General features: G+C 50.2%; 8 protein-coding genes across 8 annotated transcripts in view; 4 read left to right on the forward strand and 4 right to left on the reverse strand.

Annotated features, from left to right (window-relative positions):
* Nucleotides 1–128: 128 nt before the first annotated feature.
* On the forward strand, nucleotides 129–1,010 carry GUITHDRAFT_155432 (hypothetical protein; the record flags this gene model as incomplete). The annotated part of the gene is made up of 1 exon (XM_005822545.1): nucleotides 129–1,010. A coding segment is annotated over exon 1 (829 nt), but the record flags the coding sequence as incomplete, so codon positions are not given.
* GUITHDRAFT_155433 (hypothetical protein) lies at nucleotides 987–3,440 on the forward strand. The gene has a single exon (XM_005822546.1). The coding sequence runs from the start codon at nucleotides 1,031–1,033 to the stop codon at nucleotides 3,344–3,346; it is 2,316 nt and encodes a 771-aa protein (XP_005822603.1). The 5' UTR covers nucleotides 987–1,030; the 3' UTR covers nucleotides 3,347–3,440.
* Nucleotides 3,369–5,063, reverse strand: GUITHDRAFT_118225 (hypothetical protein; the record flags this gene model as incomplete). The annotated part of the gene is made up of 6 exons (XM_005822547.1): nucleotides 3,369–3,492; nucleotides 3,551–3,648; nucleotides 3,704–3,793; nucleotides 3,845–3,953; nucleotides 4,001–4,222; nucleotides 4,285–5,063. 6 exons carry the CDS (start codon nucleotides 5,061–5,063, stop codon nucleotides 3,369–3,371), a joined length of 1,422 nt encoding a protein of 473 aa, XP_005822604.1.
* A 784-nt stretch (nucleotides 5,064–5,847) lies between these two features.
* GUITHDRAFT_158728 (hypothetical protein) lies at nucleotides 5,848–7,369 on the forward strand (the record flags this gene model as incomplete). Its single annotated transcript, XM_005822548.1, has 8 exons — nucleotides 5,848–5,858; nucleotides 6,063–6,201; nucleotides 6,225–6,319; nucleotides 6,374–6,484; nucleotides 6,531–6,583; nucleotides 6,660–6,809; nucleotides 6,864–6,963; nucleotides 7,186–7,369. The coding sequence occupies 8 exons, from the start codon at nucleotides 5,848–5,850 to the stop codon at nucleotides 7,367–7,369; spliced, it is 843 nt and encodes a 280-aa protein (XP_005822605.1).
* Nucleotides 7,370–7,447: 78 nt separating this feature from the next.
* GUITHDRAFT_90183 (hypothetical protein) lies at nucleotides 7,448–9,834 on the reverse strand. Its single transcript, XM_005822549.1, has 15 exons — nucleotides 9,772–9,834; nucleotides 9,660–9,718; nucleotides 9,522–9,613; nucleotides 9,408–9,476; nucleotides 9,299–9,361; nucleotides 9,163–9,232; nucleotides 8,961–9,088; nucleotides 8,682–8,726; nucleotides 8,565–8,636; nucleotides 8,423–8,508; nucleotides 8,266–8,329; nucleotides 8,132–8,215; nucleotides 7,836–7,890; nucleotides 7,694–7,788; nucleotides 7,448–7,650 (listed from the first exon to the last, which is right to left on the reverse strand). The coding sequence occupies exons 1-15, from the start codon at nucleotides 9,804–9,806 to the stop codon at nucleotides 7,540–7,542; spliced, it is 1,128 nt and encodes a 375-aa protein (XP_005822606.1). The 5' UTR covers nucleotides 9,807–9,834; the 3' UTR covers nucleotides 7,448–7,539.
* Nucleotides 9,835–10,620: 786 nt separating this feature from the next.
* GUITHDRAFT_146363 (hypothetical protein) lies at nucleotides 10,621–11,521 on the reverse strand (the record flags this gene model as incomplete). Its single annotated transcript, XM_005822550.1, has 6 exons — nucleotides 10,621–10,686; nucleotides 10,737–10,778; nucleotides 10,981–11,055; nucleotides 11,106–11,147; nucleotides 11,200–11,469; nucleotides 11,516–11,521. The coding sequence occupies 6 exons, from the start codon at nucleotides 11,519–11,521 to the stop codon at nucleotides 10,621–10,623; spliced, it is 501 nt and encodes a 166-aa protein (XP_005822607.1).
* A 727-nt stretch (nucleotides 11,522–12,248) lies between these two features.
* On the forward strand, nucleotides 12,249–13,142 carry GUITHDRAFT_118228 (hypothetical protein; the record flags this gene model as incomplete). Its single annotated transcript, XM_005822551.1, has 6 exons — nucleotides 12,249–12,499; nucleotides 12,548–12,627; nucleotides 12,688–12,751; nucleotides 12,802–12,864; nucleotides 12,920–12,958; nucleotides 13,007–13,142. 6 exons carry the CDS (start codon nucleotides 12,249–12,251, stop codon nucleotides 13,140–13,142), a joined length of 633 nt encoding a protein of 210 aa, XP_005822608.1.
* Nucleotides 13,143–13,194: 52 nt separating this feature from the next.
* Nucleotides 13,195–15,744, reverse strand: part of GUITHDRAFT_146364 (hypothetical protein) — a gene marked incomplete at both ends in the record, with an annotated part of 4,317 nt that continues 1,767 nt past the window's right edge. Inside the window, 4 exons of the mRNA XM_005822552.1 lie at nucleotides 13,195–14,312; nucleotides 14,670–14,869; nucleotides 15,067–15,275; nucleotides 15,490–15,679. Of these exons, the coding sequence (XP_005822609.1) occupies nucleotides 13,195–14,312; nucleotides 14,670–14,869; nucleotides 15,067–15,275; nucleotides 15,490–15,679 (1,717 nt within the window). The remainder of the gene's footprint in view (nucleotides 14,313–14,669; nucleotides 14,870–15,066; nucleotides 15,276–15,489; nucleotides 15,680–15,744) is intronic.

A 15,744-nucleotide genomic window follows, 5' to 3' on the forward strand; every position in this document is an offset into this window, starting at 1 on the left:
CATCTTTTTCCATTGATTTTATGGGTTGTTGTATTACGTGCTCTTCGTTTGCCTCCTTTGCTTTTACAGCTTTCTCATCGTTTACGTTCTTTTTGCCCGAATTCTTATCTTTGCTGAATGGTATCAACAGGAATTATCCAAGATGAGTGCTGAAGAAGAGTCCAAGGCTCTCAAGAAGTCGTATTCCTTCGACAATGTCAAGTTCTCGGCCGTCGATCTTCACGAGGTCGATATGAAGGACATTGGTGCCATTCAGAAGGCAATGACGGCTCTTGCTTCTGAGATGCCTGCTGAAATGGCTCGTTTCACTGCTGATGACATGGCAAAGACGGTCAAGGCAGCGGGACCGAGATCAATGACCCAATCTGGAGCTCTTGAGAAGATTAAGACCATGATCGAAGACAACAAGACCAAGGAGAATGCCTTCATCGTGATCTCTTCTCTTGCTTCGGAGGCGGGTACTGTTGTTGAGCCCTTCATGGTATCGTTTCTTCCAGCTTGCTTAGAGGGAACTTCGCACAAAAAGAACGAAGTCAGGGCAGCGGCCGAAGATGCAGCTAGCGACATTGTAGACATGGTTTGCAGCTGGGGAGTCAAGGCAATGCTTCAAATGTTGATGGTAGGTGCCAAGGAGACCAAGTGGCAGACAAAAATGATCTCCCTGAGGCTTATTGGCAAATTGGCTGAGAAGCACCCTTACTCGTTTTCTCGTTGCTTGCATGAGGCTATCGCAGTGATCAGTGAAGGTATGTGGGATACAAAGAAGGACGTGAAAGAAGCAGCTGCTTCTGCTATGCAAGCAGCTTGCGACAGCGTCTCGAACCGTGACATTAAGCCTTTCGTTCCAGCTTTGATCAATGCCATCCAGAACCCGGAAGAGGTTCCCGAGACTGTTCACAAATTGTCTGCCACTGTTTTTGTGCAATCAGTCGATTCGCCAGCACTTTCCATCACGGTTCCTATTCTCTTGAGAGGCAGCACTGAAAAGAAGACAGAAATTAAGCGGAAAGTGTGCGTCATCGTCGACAACATGTCAAAGCTGATTGATGAGCACAGAGAGGCTAAACCTTTTTTGCCTGAACTCATGCCTGCTATTAAGCGTCTGTCGGATGAGATGTCTGATCCAGAGGCAAGGACTATGGCAAACAAGGCGCTCAAGACCTTGCAGAATCTTCAGGAAGCAATCGAAACCGAAGAAAGCGCCAAGTCGATGCCACCAGATGTATGCATGGCTGCACTTCTTGAAGTTCTTTCTGCGACTGTCCCAAGTGCCCCTCTGACTGAGAATACTTTCACTGCTTTCATGGAGTACATTGCAGTTGTTATTAGCTCTATGGCCTGCGATTTGTACTTCGATGAATTCGAATGGAAGTTCATCGCCGTTTGCCCATATCTTGCGCCTTTTATGCCGGAGCAAGATGCTGTCAATGTGTTCACAGCTCTTCATGCAAGGTGTTACAAGGAGGCTATGCCCAGAGATGCTGCTGAGGACGAAGAAGATGAAGGCGAAGACCTCTGTAACTGTGAGTTCTCACTTGGTTATGGTGCCAAAATCCTTCTCAACAACACTCGTCTTCATTTGAAACGGGGTAAGAGGTATGGTATCTGTGGCCACAATGGATGCGGCAAGTCAACCCTGATGCGAGCAATTGCGAACGGACAAGTTGACAACTTTCCTCCTCCAGAAGTTCTGAAAACTGTGTATGTTGAGCATGACATTCAGGGTGACCTTTCGGATTTAAACATCGTTGATTACGTCTGCAAGTTGGTTCCTGACCGCAGCAGAGACGAAATCGTTGCAAAGCTCGATGAATTCGGCTTCAAGGATGATGACAGCTCCCCTGCCTGGATTCGTGCAAACATTTCTGGCCTTTCTGGAGGTTGGAAGATGAAACTTGCGTTGTGCAGAGCTATTTTGATGAATGCAGACATTTTGCTTCTTGATGAGCCAACGAATCACTTGGATGTTAAGAACGTTGCTTGGCTCGAAAATTTCCTTGTCAGCCAGGACAAAGTGACGTCATTGATCATCACCCATGATTCTGGATTCTTGGATCGCGTTGTGACTCATATCATTCATTATGAGGACAATCGTAAGTTGAAAAATTACAAGGGCAATCTGTCCGCTTTTGTCAAGCGCGTTCCCAAGGCCAAGACCTACTACGAGTTGAGTGATGAGAACATCAGCTTCACCTTCCCTGAACCTGGTCTCCTTGACGGAATCAAGTCGAAGGGCAAGGCTATCATCAAGATGGACAAGTGCACATACCAATATCCAGGTAGAGACAAGCCGACTGTATCCGACATCACTCTCCAGGCATCTCTGTCATCGCGTGTTGCTGTGATTGGACCTAATGGCGCTGGAAAGTCCACCATCATCAAGATGTTCTGCGGTGAGACCAAGCCTACGTCGGGAATCGTATGGCGCCACCAGAACATGCGTATCGCTTATGTTGCCCAGCATGCATTCCATCACTTGGAGAACCACCTTGACCAGACGCCCAATGAGTACATCCAGTGGAGATATTCCTCGGGAGAAGATCGTGAAGCTAATGAGCAGGAAGGCAAGAAGCTTACTGAGCAAGAAGAAGCTGATCTTCAGAAAGTTCACGTCATCAGGAACGAGGATGGTACCGTGGAGAAGAAGATCGTTGAAGCCCTCCGCTCACGTCGCAAAACGAAACGTTCGTACGAATACGAAGTCAAGTGGTTGAACAAATCTGAGGAGCACAACTCCTGGATTGAGAGGGAAAAACTTGAGGAGATGGGATGGGCTAAGATGGTACAGAGGTTGGATCAGCAGGAGGCCTTGAGATTGGGTCTTGCCGCCCGTCCTTTGACCACCAAGTTCGTGGAGAAGCAGTTGGTCGACATGGGCCTGGAGGCTGAGTTTGCTACTCACTCTCGCATCCGAGGCTTGTCGGGAGGACAGAAGGTCAAGGTGGTGATCGCTGGTGCTATGTGGAACAATCCTCATATCCTGGTTATGGACGAGCCCACCAACTACCTCGACCGCGACTCCCTCGGGGCCTTGGCTGGAGCCATCCGCAAGTACGGAGGAGGCGTCGTTCTTATCTCCCACAACCGCGAATTCACCGAGGCTCTCTGCCCTGAGCGCTGGGTTGTTGAGAACGGCAGGCTTCTTAGGGAGGGAGAGGTTGCCGCTGATGAGAAGATTGACCTCAATGGCAATGCCACACCCGACGAGGTCACCGACTCGCTCGGCAACGTGATCAAGGTGAAGAAGGAGAAGAAGCTCACGGCCCGCGAGCAGAAGAAGCTCGAGAAGAAGAAGGCTCAGCGAAGAGCCGCCGGCCTCCCCTCCGACTCCGAGGAGGACGATTAAGTGTTGCATGCATGGACTGATTTCAGCATTGCTGTGTCGTTGGTTCTGTTTGGTTAAAGTAGCTGCTCGAGAAATACATCATAGCAAGTTCCAATGCTGTGTCGTCGCTTTGACTGAGTGCGAGCTCAGTCCTCACTTCAATGTCTCTGCAAGGGTAGTAAACATCTTCGTCCCCCACCCTCCTCCCCTCCATCTTGTTCTCACCGTCTCGACAATGTGACCACCAGCCTTGGCCATCTCAAAGAGACTTGCAAGCTCATCTTGTGCGCGAGAAGGAGCTGAAGCTGCGGCAGTCGGCGGTGCTGGGAAAAGGTGAAAAGGCGAAGTGGAAGAAGCTGCAGGACCTTCCTCCACCACCTCAACTCCTTCCACCATCTGTCTGCATGATATGCCCTTCCTCACAAGAGCGCGTTTGAGCCGCTGCAGATGGGCCCTTGCCTCCTCGACCTGTGAGATTTGGGGAATATGAGAGAAGCCTCGTCCATCTTGCTGTGCTACCTCCAGTCTCAGATCTTCCAGATCTTCGATTTTCTGCTTCCTTTGAAGGTCATATGACTCCTTCAGAGTTTGAAATATCTCCATCGCTGTTGCGTACTGCTCTCGGGTGCTAACATTGTTGTCAGAATACACGGCAGAATGGCAAGTTGCCCTGACCTTTCAAACTCCTCCGACTTTGCCTGTATCTCTTCCTCGCTGCTGCGAGTTCGAGAGATGGATGGGGTATAACTTCTTGTTCTGATGATTTTCGTGTTGTCGCTGGAGAAGCTGGAAGTGGTCCTCGGCACGGCCACCAGACTTTCAGACCTTGAGAAGAGATCGCGATGAGAGAACTTGATCCTGACGCTCCTTGCCTCCTCGTCAAACTTCAATCTCGGCCTGCAAGAGAGAGAGGTGACTCAAGTCGAGACAAGCCCCCGACAAAGCAACAAGTCATCGACCTGGAATATGTGACCTTGGAGACGAAAGGAATCTTCTGGATTTGGACGCAAACATCTCTGATGTCAACTAGCCGAACGGGTTTGCCTTCCCTGCCAACCACAATCACGTCTTGCTCTTGATTGTCTGCCCGTCCATGACGAAGTATCCCAGCATTGACTGAATACTTCCCGCCAGGCTTCGACAGCAAGAAATCTCGAAATTCAAGCGAGTCAGACTTGAGCTTGTCCAACTCAACATCTTGCAGTTCACAGAAGCAGTTGTAATAGGGCCAATACACCTCTTCATGCATCGCATTCAATGTCTCGTTTCTGCTTGCTCCTTCGCTCTCCGAGCTGTGTGCGGATGTAGTTCGGTTTGGGCGAGTGACTGCCATGCCGGGGAAGGTGTACGTCTCATCAGCCTTGGCCTTGGCTTGCATGGCAGAACGGCTGAAGGAGGAGCCGGACAGGGAGGAAGAGCGAGCAAAGGCTGACTTTCTCACCCAAGTTCTCGTCGGCTCTGCCTCTTCCCGTCTGCTCTCAGTGCTGGGGGCTGGTTGGGGTGACAAAGTCCAGCTGGACTCTGAATTTGAATCTTTATGCTTAGAGCCCGAGGCCATGTTGTCAACATCAGAAGCACTCAACGACCTCCCGATCTGCATCCCGTGACTTCGCTCTCTCTCATCGTGCTTTGAACGATGCCGCCCATCGCTCTGTTCTGAAGATCTCATAGATGGCTTGTCATGGAAAGAGTATCGAACATGTTTCTCCCTATCCTCCCTCGCCGACCGATAGCTCATCTACGACAACAGAGACTCAGAGGCAGATGTTTCTCGAGTACTACTCTCCCATCCTATCTCTGCTCTCCTCTCCCCTACCCCCTCTCTTTTCTCTTCTCACTGTTCTCTCTTCTCTCTTCTGCCCTACCCTCTCTCTTTTCTCTTCTATTTCTGATCTCTTCTCTCTTCTCTCTCCTCTCTCCTCTCTTCTCTCTACTCTCTACTCTCTTCTCTCTCCTCTCTTCTCTCTTCTCTCTCCTCTCTCCTCTCTTCTCTCTCCTCTCTTCTCTCTACTCTCTTCTCTCTTCTCTCTTCTCTCTCTTCTCTCTCCTCTCTTCTCTCTTCTCTCTTCTCTCTTCTCTCTGCTCTCTTCTCTCTTCTCTCTCTCGTCTCATTCCACCTCAAATCGCGGTTTCACGAAGGACAAACATCAAAGTCTTGACTACCCTAGGACCTCCACCCCTTCCATCCCCTTTAAAACTACCCCTTCTTTGTTTGCACTCTGAGATGGAACATGAGCGGGCGCAACAGAAGCCATGGTGAGAGGAGAAAGGAGGGAGGGAGGAAAAGGAGGAGACCAGTCAGGGAGAGAGAGGAGAAGCATGGTAGACGAGTGAAGAGGAGGAGAAGCATGGTAGACGAGGGAAGAGGGGCAGACTAGACCTCAGACTCGATATCAATCTCTTCCAAGAGTATGTAACTGGGTCTTGACTCCATGACAGGGGCTGATGTGGGAAGGAACTTGGCAGTCTTCATCATGCTTGTCTCGCACCTGAGGGAAACTCTTCAGTTCAGCACCATGACCATGACTCCCAAGTTGAAAAGCCTCTCTGCCGGATCATCGTCAAGATTGCTTGCAGGGAGGCCAACAAGAAGTTCTCACTTGAACACTTATGCGAGCTCATGGGATAGACCACACCTCAAACCAGAGCTCGAGAAACATATCAAGTATCTTACAGATCACGTCGTGACAGAGAGAGTCAGCTTCCTCACGAGTCAAGTCCATGCTCCGGTCATCAGGTTGAAAGATCGCTTCCTCGACAAGCACGGCGTCGAAGTGTATGTCAAACGAGAAGACATGATCGACCAACACATCTCAGGGAACAAGTGGAGGAAGCTCAAGTACAACATGTTGCATGCACTTTATTCCGGTCGTGAGGTAATTCTACAACCACATTGGAGGTCGCTCACCGAGTTACCCAGTGCATCATTACATTTGGAGGAGCTTTCTCGAATCACATAGCGGCAACAGCTGCGACTGCCAGCAAGTGTAAAATGTTGTCGAGATCCGTTGCTGGTGAGTGCGGCTGACGACAGTTTGTGAAACATAGGAAAGCTATCGGTATCATACGAGGAGAAGAGCTGTCGGAGCAGCCTCTGAACCCCACACTTGCTGCCGCCGCCGCCAACGGCATGATCTTCAAGTTCATCAACAGAGAAGAGTGATACGGGCGCAATGGAGCGATTGAAACACTCATGTTTGGGCAGATATCGCCTGTTAACAAGCAAGAGCGAAGATGTTCGCCTACATCCTGCTATTCGCGAGCTAGAGCTGGAGCATGGGCCATGTCGCAAACCTGAAACAACAGACGTGACGGTCGTGTAACTACTTGGCAGGCCATCTTGTTCCCGAGGGAGGAGCCAACTGGCTCGGAATGTACGGCTGTTCTGAAATCCTTCGGGACGTAGAACTTGCCTCGAGCTCGCATGATCTTCGTGAGTTTGACATCGTGTGCACTGCTTGTGGCACTGGATCAACCCTAGCGGGTCAGTGAAACGCATCTGCTCTCGTGGCATGAGGATGAAGGGAGTACTTTGCAGGAATGTCTCTTGCAGCAGCTCCCGAGAACAGACTGATCGGTTTCCCTGTGTTGAAGGGAGCACAGTTCTTAGAGAGCGACGTAGAGGAGCAGCTTCAGTGGTGAGCTTTTGCCCAATGTTGTTCTCCAAGTGAGTAGAGCTCTCGGCATGGCATGGCAGGTGGGTAGATGATGCCGCTTCTTTCCAAACGTGCAAGGACAAGATCACTTTCGATTTCAATGCTCACGGGGGTGGATATGGGAAGTACAACACGGGACTGCTCAGCTTCATCAGCACGTATAAGTTGTGAGATGCTGTTTCAGCATTTGATGACAGAGAGCAGGTTCTACGAGACCCATGGGATCAAGCTGGATCCTATCTACACGGGAAAGATGATGAAGGGCATCTACCAACTCATCCAACAAGGTCAAATCGCAGACTCTCGCGTGCTGGCGATCCACACGGGCGGGTTGCAAGGGATCGCAGGCGTGGAGCTCAAGACAGGAAAGAAGTTGTTCGACTCTTGAGCATGACGGGAGAAACATGCAGGAAGTGAGGAGGAGCGGTGTGCCGCACAAAAGGGATACGAGAGGCCTTGCTGAGAAGACGATTGTAAGATTTAGAAAGCGATTCGAAAGGAGGAGAGGGTAGAGAGGCTCATGGTACACAGCTGGACAAGGAGCTGGAGTAGCTCGCCTCATGATTCAGCTTGTTGATTGTCTTCGTCTACTTCCATGGCCTGTACCGCTAGATCGCCCTCCAGCTGCTCCAGGTGGTCCAACATGTTCTGCGCCTTGCCCTTCAGCACCTACAAGCCATGTGACTCGGAGAGGAGACTGGGAGGAGGAGACCTGCAACGCCTGCTTGAAGAGCTGGGCGGGTTTGATGATGCCTGTGCTCTCGATGGTGAAGATGAAATGGTCTTTCTTCCTCGCAAGACGAACGGCTAGCTCGTCGTCAGCAGGGGACGCAAGTCAGTCGGGTCCGCCTCACCTTTCGCCAGCTCCGGCTCTCTGATGCATTCACGGCACAGCGTGCAGTCTCTGACCTGCGATGCCATGAGGGGTGGTATGAGGGGCCAAGAGACAAGGGACGTGACAAACAAGACAAGAAGCACAAGGGCAGGAGTGCTGGATCAAGACAAGTCAACGTCAAAGCGATGACGATCAAGGACAACAGTCGATGACTATCAAGGACAACAGTCGAATTGAAGTGGCGACGGCACGTGCAATATCGAGGTAGATGAGGCCTGAGATACATTTGCGCATGAAACAACAACAAGGCCGAACCTTGTCCGACACAATGGCTCTTCGTCCTCCTGGGACTCCATGAGCTTCTTCGATATCGAAACAATCCATGGGGCATTTCTTGACCTAGCAAGCGCATGAGAACACTATACCTCGTCTCTTCTCTCTCTTCTCACCAGCGAGTCCGCAAGATCACCGGTCACCTCTTCAACGAGATCGATGCGCGGAAGAAGCCTATACCTGCACAGACCATTTCTTTTCAGTCCTCTGCCCTCGGCTCCCATTCTTTTCTCCCTCTCCCGAGCCTTCTCTTTTTCCTTCCTCTTCTCTCACCAGGCGGTGGCCACAGGTGACCACTTAGCATGTCCGCGGTCTCCGCAGTTGTTTCCTTTGTGGCAGTGCATTTCCATGTCCAGCTCCTGCAGTAATCATGCGCGTCACTCGAGGAGGAACCTCGTCGCGCAAGGGACTGAACCTGCCCGGGGCGCAGTCGGGTGATGAGGATGTCGTCGTGAACAGGAGCAGGAGGTGAGCTCTTGAAGGTTTCCTGCAGCCGCATCACCCCATGCACGCGAAGAGAGGATCGTCACACCGCTTGCTTGCCAATGGGGATCCACTCGAGCTGGGAGGAGAAGACCTGACTGACTGTGAGGAGGGGTTGTTGCAAGACAATTAAAGAAAACGACAGGGGAGGGAAGAAAGGAAAATGCTGCAGAGATGCACTAGCATGGGAAGAAGCATCGAGATCAGGAGGATCTGAATGCAAGACACGGAATTGAGCAACCAAACACATACAATCGAAATGACCAAAATGTGAAGAAACATAAGACTTCGAACAGATAAAGACGCAAGGCTTGCCACGAAAGAGCACCTTTCCGTTGATGGGCTCCTTGTCTGCGCTATCGTGTGGTGGTTTCTTGCACTTTACTTTCAGCTTGAACTTGATGACTTCCTTTTCCAACTTGTCAAGATTCGTTGTTTCATCCGCGCCCTTAGCTTCTGCAAGTTCAAACGAAAGATATCAACGAAACGATCCGGGGACGACAAGCAAGACAAGGGAAAACATCAAAGACCTGCAGATGGCCAAGAAAAGATTTCAGGATCCGCCATGATCGGTATCAATCCCAATCTCTGAGCTACCAGCTTTGAAAACAAACAAGTAATGTTAGGAGAAGAAACAGCAGAACAGAGAGGGCAAGTATTCCTCACTTCATCTCTCAACACTCCTGTGTTGTTATATACAAATACTTTCTCGATGGCCATTGTAGGAACCTGAGACAATAAGTGAAACTAGTCGCCACAGTGAGTTTTGCTGTACCTCTGCCAGAAGGACACGGCGGATAGAATTTGCAAGGGCCACTTCAATGCCAGAGAGGTCGAAGGACATCTTACAGCTCAATCAGCTCGTATCGCACGCCTTCTACTATCTTACCTGGTCCTCTTTGATCTCTAAAATTTTCATCTTCACTCTATCCCGCCATTTGTTGATGTCCAGCACCTCGTCCTCAGGGAATGTTCCAGGGGCTTCACGTAAGAGTCATTGATAGACGATGAATGAGAGATGCCCTACAATATGTGGTTGTGTGGGTTGGTGCGGTTCCATTGCAGATTACATACTCCTTGAAGAAACTGCGTAGATTTGGTTAGATCAATGGGTAACTAAGCCTAGTATCAATCCAAACCGTAGATCTGCACTCATCTTCTCGGACTTCATCATCGGCTGTTTCGATCCGGATTTAAGATCTGAGGCAGTGTAAGTGCAAACATGAACAATGCAAACCTCCTCGTCTTCCGCGCCTCCAACTCAACTGGTCCCTATCTGAACAATTCTACCCTCCTTTCCATGCCCTCCCCTCCCCTCCCCTCCCCAACTCGATGACACTACAATGCGTCAATGTGATGACCTCATCTAGTTGACCCAACAATGCGTCCATGCCATGATTTGGGCACGTGAGGTTGGCCCTCAAACTTTGAGATTTCAAACTTTGTGTATTTCATCGAAGCTGAAAGTTCTGAACTTGCCAACTTATTAGACTCAGTCTCGTTGGCGGCGCGGCCCGGAGTCCCCGGGCCTCCCCTCCCTTCTCCCCTCCCCGGGGGGCTGTCCGTACTGCCGTTCAACGGTTCGGTCCCCGGCCCGCCGCGCCACCGGGCGGTCGGCCCCGGGCGGGCCACCGGCGGGCCCAGTGACCGTACGGCCGGGCAAGAACCGCACCGTGACCTCCGTGGCGCGGTGACCGTACCGTTCCGTACCTCGGACCGCCGGTCACATCAGTAGTCAGTGGAGTATAACGCCAAGGGCAGCGCACATGATGGGTCGCTATCAGTGCTCTAGCTTCAAGCGCGGCCCACCGTGGCACGCGTCTAGGCAGGAGAAGCTACCTCGCTGCCCTCACTTGCACCTCAACTCAGCTTGTTGCTGTCAAACCAATAGGATGACATTGCGCCTCTCACCTTGAAGGCTTCACAAGCCAGTCGTCATGACGAGCGATATAAAAGACTCGGCGCGGACTTGCTATTTGTTTAGTTGTTCAACAAAGCTTCTGGCTCAATCTCTTGCTCTTGCCCTTGAATATCCTCCAGATTGAATTGTTACGCTGTAGAGTCATCACGGTCATTAAATAGAAGTGGACCAGACAATGTATACCAGCAGCGGCTCAGACAGGACGTTCCACACAAATCCTAGTGTCTTCCAGACAGTCATAGATAGAGGGAGCACGGAAGATCAAAAATCACATTAAGTTTGTCTGTTCGTTTCCAACACAACCTTCCCAATTTCTTTTCTTTCCGTTGGTTTCTCACCCAGTACAGCAAGCTTGATGTGCCCATGAACCTCTTCCCACCGGCGTGAGTTAAGAAGCAAAAGGGAGGAAGAAGACACGGAAACGAACCTTTGAAACAAGACAATGTCCCAGATGCATCTTGAAGAAGAGGAGCTCGCGGAAGAAAGATTCCCAAACGTGATCCTTCCATAACAATCATGGACATGTACATTCAGCAGCAGCACAAATCACACCTTCCAATTCCAAACAAATCCTATCTCCTCGAGCAACGATTGCTGCAAGTTGCATTGCTCAAAGATGGAAGGATCTCAACAGAGGTCTTCACACCTGCTTCTCAAGGAGCGCACCAGTCCGAAAAAGTCTGCGCAACCGCCAGACCCAAACCCCCAGCTCATTGTCCCAATGGTCCCATGCTCCCTGTAGCTGTGCTTTCCTTTTCGTCTCACCCAACTTCGGAGATCCCCGCCAGTGTTGCGGAACGTTGACATGTCCATGGATCTTGTGAAAGCGATCAAGGCAAACTCGTCTGGCGATTCTAGGTTGATACCATCCGAAAACGAAGAAGCCGCTGGTACTGGAATGAAAAAATGGCATCATCTGTAAAACTATATCAAACTTTGGAATAGATTCGAGGAAATAATACCTCCATGTTGAGCCCGCCATTGGAACCCAAGACTCAGAAGCAAATTGTATTTACGTCGATCGACCAAACCAGCTTGACACGTCAAAACAATTATGCCAACGTCCACATTTCAATGATCAATGTTTACCTTGATTCAGTTGTTGCAGCCTTTCGCTGCAAGACTGCAGCATTCCGTCTTCCAGGCCGGATTTTTTCATCCTGCTTTGTTTGTCATTGCTGACTCATGTACACCACTTCATGCAATCTTCTGCATATTACAAGCATCCGTGATGCAAGCGAGTTTTTAGAATAATGTCCATGAGCCTAGGCAAGTCTTCGGCTACCGCGGGTTGAATCTGGTAGGATCAACTCACCTCATCGCAACTCATTCTTACCAAATTCTGCACTCACGCTCTGCTGATGGTTGACCGACAAAGATCCACGGAAGCAGATGAGCATACCAAGACCGATGAAGATGGCATTGAAGAGGGACAACCACGTCCTCATCTTGCCATCTCCTCATTTTGTTTCAGCAGTCGCATGTAACCATGGCTACCACCACCATCTCAGTTCACCTACCGGGCCCCGGCCAGGCCCCGGCTGTGCTCCCCCGGACTTTCCAAAAATGGAAGGCAAACCGTTACACGAATCACCCCGTTCAATGGTAGTAGCACTTGTACCGGTTTACCACCCCTACCCCCAGAATTTTCAAGTTTCTGTACAGGCGGTACCCACCTACCCAATCCAGTCGCCCATGGACATGCTGGCTGCGGCAGGGTTCAGGGCAAGGAAGGTACGAGATCGTGCACGAGGGAAGAGCAAGCGTGAGGATTTAGAGGTGGAGGAAGAGCATAATGTCAGCAGCAAGAAATTGATTCTTGGCATCGACGTGCCATGTTCCGTCGTCGAGTATCACACAGAGGACAAGCTCCATAGACCCCGAGTGTTTGGAAAGAACAAGAACGTTCGTCTGCCTGCTCTTCAGCTACGCCGTTCGAATATCCCGTGAGCAAAATGCGTCTTTTCTGATGAATCTGATGTTCTTTTCCCCAGATTTGGCGGACTTGGGGTATTTGCAAAGGAAAGGATTGAGAAGGGAGCTTGGATCACGGAGTATGGAGGGGAAGTGATCGGTTGCAAGGAGGCCCGACAACGGAGAGCTAGCAGACAAGATACGCATATTCGCTCAATAGGGCGGGAAAACCTTTGCATAGACTCAAGGTTGAGGGGCAAATGGAATTTAGATTACTATGTTGGGTAATCGCTGTTAAGTGCGAGGTCCACGCTGATCTGTTTTTTTCTCTCAGAAATCATATGCTAGGAGGTTTTTTCAATGATGCATATGGAACACCATTCTCATTGAATTCTACGTATGGGCTTTCTAGTGGTGACTCTCTCGACTTTCTTGACTCTCTTTTCTTTCAGGTATGTTGAGGTGGAGGGGAAAGTTGGATTCCAACCACCGTAACACCATCGTTGCACAAGAGATGAAGAAATTGACGATGATGGTAGGTATGCGGGAGCCCCATACATATCAAAGAGAATCTTCCTTAGGGCAACGGCAGACATCGAGGCGGGCGAAGAGCTGTTTGTGTCTTACGGACAGACGTATCATGTACTGCATTTTAATCCAACACACGAACATTAAGCAAAGAATAGAAGTTATTTAGGCAAGGAACAGCATGCTATACAAAATTTTCTCAATATTTCCAAACGCATTGACTGTCGAGGAGATTGTTGTCGAAAGTGAACCCCATGACTTTACACGCGCTCCCTGTTGTCTTCGTGCAAAGATTGCTACTTGTGCAGTCACTGCAAGGTACTCCATTCCCAGAAGGTCCACAATATCCATCCCAGCTGCAACACGCAAACATGGCGCACACCTGCTGATCTGTGATGGACGTGCACCATTCCGTGACATTCGCCGAGTTGTCAAATACCACGATTGCGCTGTCGCTCCAGATCGTAGAGGAATTGATCAACATGGCAACCGGGGTGGTAAATGTCTCGTTCTGAACGGAGAAGTTGGAAAGATTCAGCTCAGACTGGACGAGATAGAATGCCAGGTTGTACAATCCCGCTTTCCAGCGTGAACTTTGCATGGACGCGTATGAGTTTTCGAGTCGCAAATCCGCTATGTAGGAATCCTGTGACGAGTCGAGGGTTACCCCGATCATTGCTAAGCTTGAGCTCATCATACTCAACGCGGAAGAGGAAGAAATAGAACATCGCTCAAGCACCACGTCGATCAAGGTCACACTGCTATGTGAGGCAAAGAGACAACCTGCCTCAGAAGCATTGCTACCGTTGCGGATAGTCAGGCCTTGAAGAGTCACCGTTGCATGATGGATCGTTGCGAAACTCGACTGAAGGTTGCAGTCAATCACTGTGTTTGCAGCTCCGTCTATCCCGACGATGGTGATGTTCCTTGAAAACCATGAGCCGCATACACCCTCGTACAAGCCTGGAGAAACATAGATTGTAGTTCCATCCAAGGCTTCTTCGACGAGCGCCCATGACCCAGCGCTTTTGATAGCAATATCTGAACAAACAGAGGCGGCTGCAGGGCAAGTGCAAATATAAGATCCGATCGTGTTTTCACATTGCCCCCTTCTGTTCTCGTACGTTAAGGTGAGCGGGTCCCACTGCTTGTACAAGTTGCATGCCGGGCCTAATGCACACTCGTTTATGTCCTCGCAAACTGCTTCCCCTCCTTGGTAGTACCCTGTTTGCATGTAGCCTTGCGCGCATTCAAACACATAATGCGAACCTCGGCATGCACAGCAAACTTGCCGTGGTCCAGGGCTGACCAACGAATCTGCATAAGGAATATTGCACCAGGGTGTCCACAAGGACAAATCTTGCATCCACGGACTGGAAACATCACTGTAAAAGATGGCACTGAAGCCGGTCGCGACATTCGAGAAATCAGAGATAAAAATCAATTTCAATGCTTTATGTCCCGGCAAAGTAGTGAATGAGCGTGCCGTATCGACCAAAATACCATCTTGTATGGTTATCAAAGTAGAATTGATACAGAGCGAATTTGGGCAAGAGAAAAGGAAAACACGATCAAATTCTGGTTCGGTTGTAAACTCGGTGAAATACAAACTGATTTGATTTGCTCCAACCGGGGCGATGATGAATTCGCATTCTTGGTTATTATTGTAGTCACCTTGACCATCTGTGATGGTCCCGGAGTCAGCGGTGATAATTCCTCCATTGAAACCACACTGGTATAATCTGGCCAAAGCTACAGCATTTTCTGTGTAATTTTGGCAGCCAAAGCCATTTGAGTCTCGCCATTCTAGATCGTCTACACATGACAAAGAATTTGAATTACCAGTGATGGATAGTTCAACCGGGGCATCGACCCTGCAAGAAGAATTTGACGAACATGTTTGACCCCATGCTGTTGAAGGTATACTGCAGGATATTGCAGTTTCAGAATACCACTGAACAGCCGAACAACTCGAGTCTCCAACCTTCAAGACTGGAGTAAAGTCATCCTTCCCAAAATTGTAACCAAAGACTGTGAGAACGTCAACAACGGAGTAGTTGCCAGGAAATACCTCGGTATACTTAAACCATACAGAAGAGTCGCCGTACAACGATTGCAGACCCCATACCAAGGGAGATTCATATGATAGAAATTGAGTAAGGCTGCCAACAACGGAACCAGAAGTGACAGCAACACGAAGTTGAGAGCCAGAGCCGTGTGAAACTTTACATTCAATTGACGATACTGACGACCATAGTGTACTTTCACATCCGGAGTGACCTACCCGTACAGAAAGAGAGGTGGCACCATCAGCACTACTCGAACCATACACAAAAAATGAGCTATCAGAAAAGAATCCAAAATTCACAGAAGAACTAGAGCTTATCAGCAAGATTCCAAAACTAAAAGATAGACTCTGACTTCCTGATGACCCTGCCGTCGTCACCGATATCCGCCCCGTCCCCCCGACCCCGCCTCCCCGCTGACACCGCACCGACGTCTCCGACTCCCACTCCGTCGCCTCGCACCCCGTGTGCCCTCCCCGCCCTGCCCCCGTGTACGTCCCGAGCCCCATGCCTCCCCCGTACACCGTCATGCTCGTCGACCCCGTCCCTGCCCCGTTCGCCCTCCCTGCCCCGCTCGCCCACCCCCCGTCGTAGCTCGCCCCCTCCGTCCCGCTCCCCCTAGCTCCGGCCGTCGTCACCGATATCCGCCCTGTCCCCCCGACCCCGCCTCCCCGCTGACACCG

Source organism: Guillardia theta (assembly GCF_000315625.1).
Source record: "Guillardia theta CCMP2712 unplaced genomic scaffold GUITHscaffold_123, whole genome shotgun sequence".
NCBI lineage: Eukaryota > Cryptophyceae > Pyrenomonadales > Geminigeraceae > Guillardia > Guillardia theta.

What these genes read in the sequence shown, in the direction of transcription:
- GUITHDRAFT_155433 (XM_005822546.1), top strand. Translation starts at nt 1,031, where the DNA reads ATGTCAAAGCTGATTGATGAGCACAGAGAGGCTAAACCTTTTTTGCCT.
- GUITHDRAFT_90183 (XM_005822549.1), bottom strand. Translation starts at nt 9,806, where the DNA reads ATGATGAAGTCCGAGAAGATGAGTGCAGATCTACG. An exon ending in TAGAGATCAAAGAGGACCAG is followed by an intron (nt 9,477 to 9,521) that starts GTAAGATAGTAG and finishes TTGAGCTGTAAG; the next exon opens with ATGTCCTTCGACCTCTCTGG. An exon ending in AGGAGCCCATCAACGGAAAG is followed by an intron (nt 8,727 to 8,960) that starts GTGCTCTTTCGT and finishes ACAGTCAGTCAG; the next exon opens with GTCTTCTCCTCCCAGCTCGA.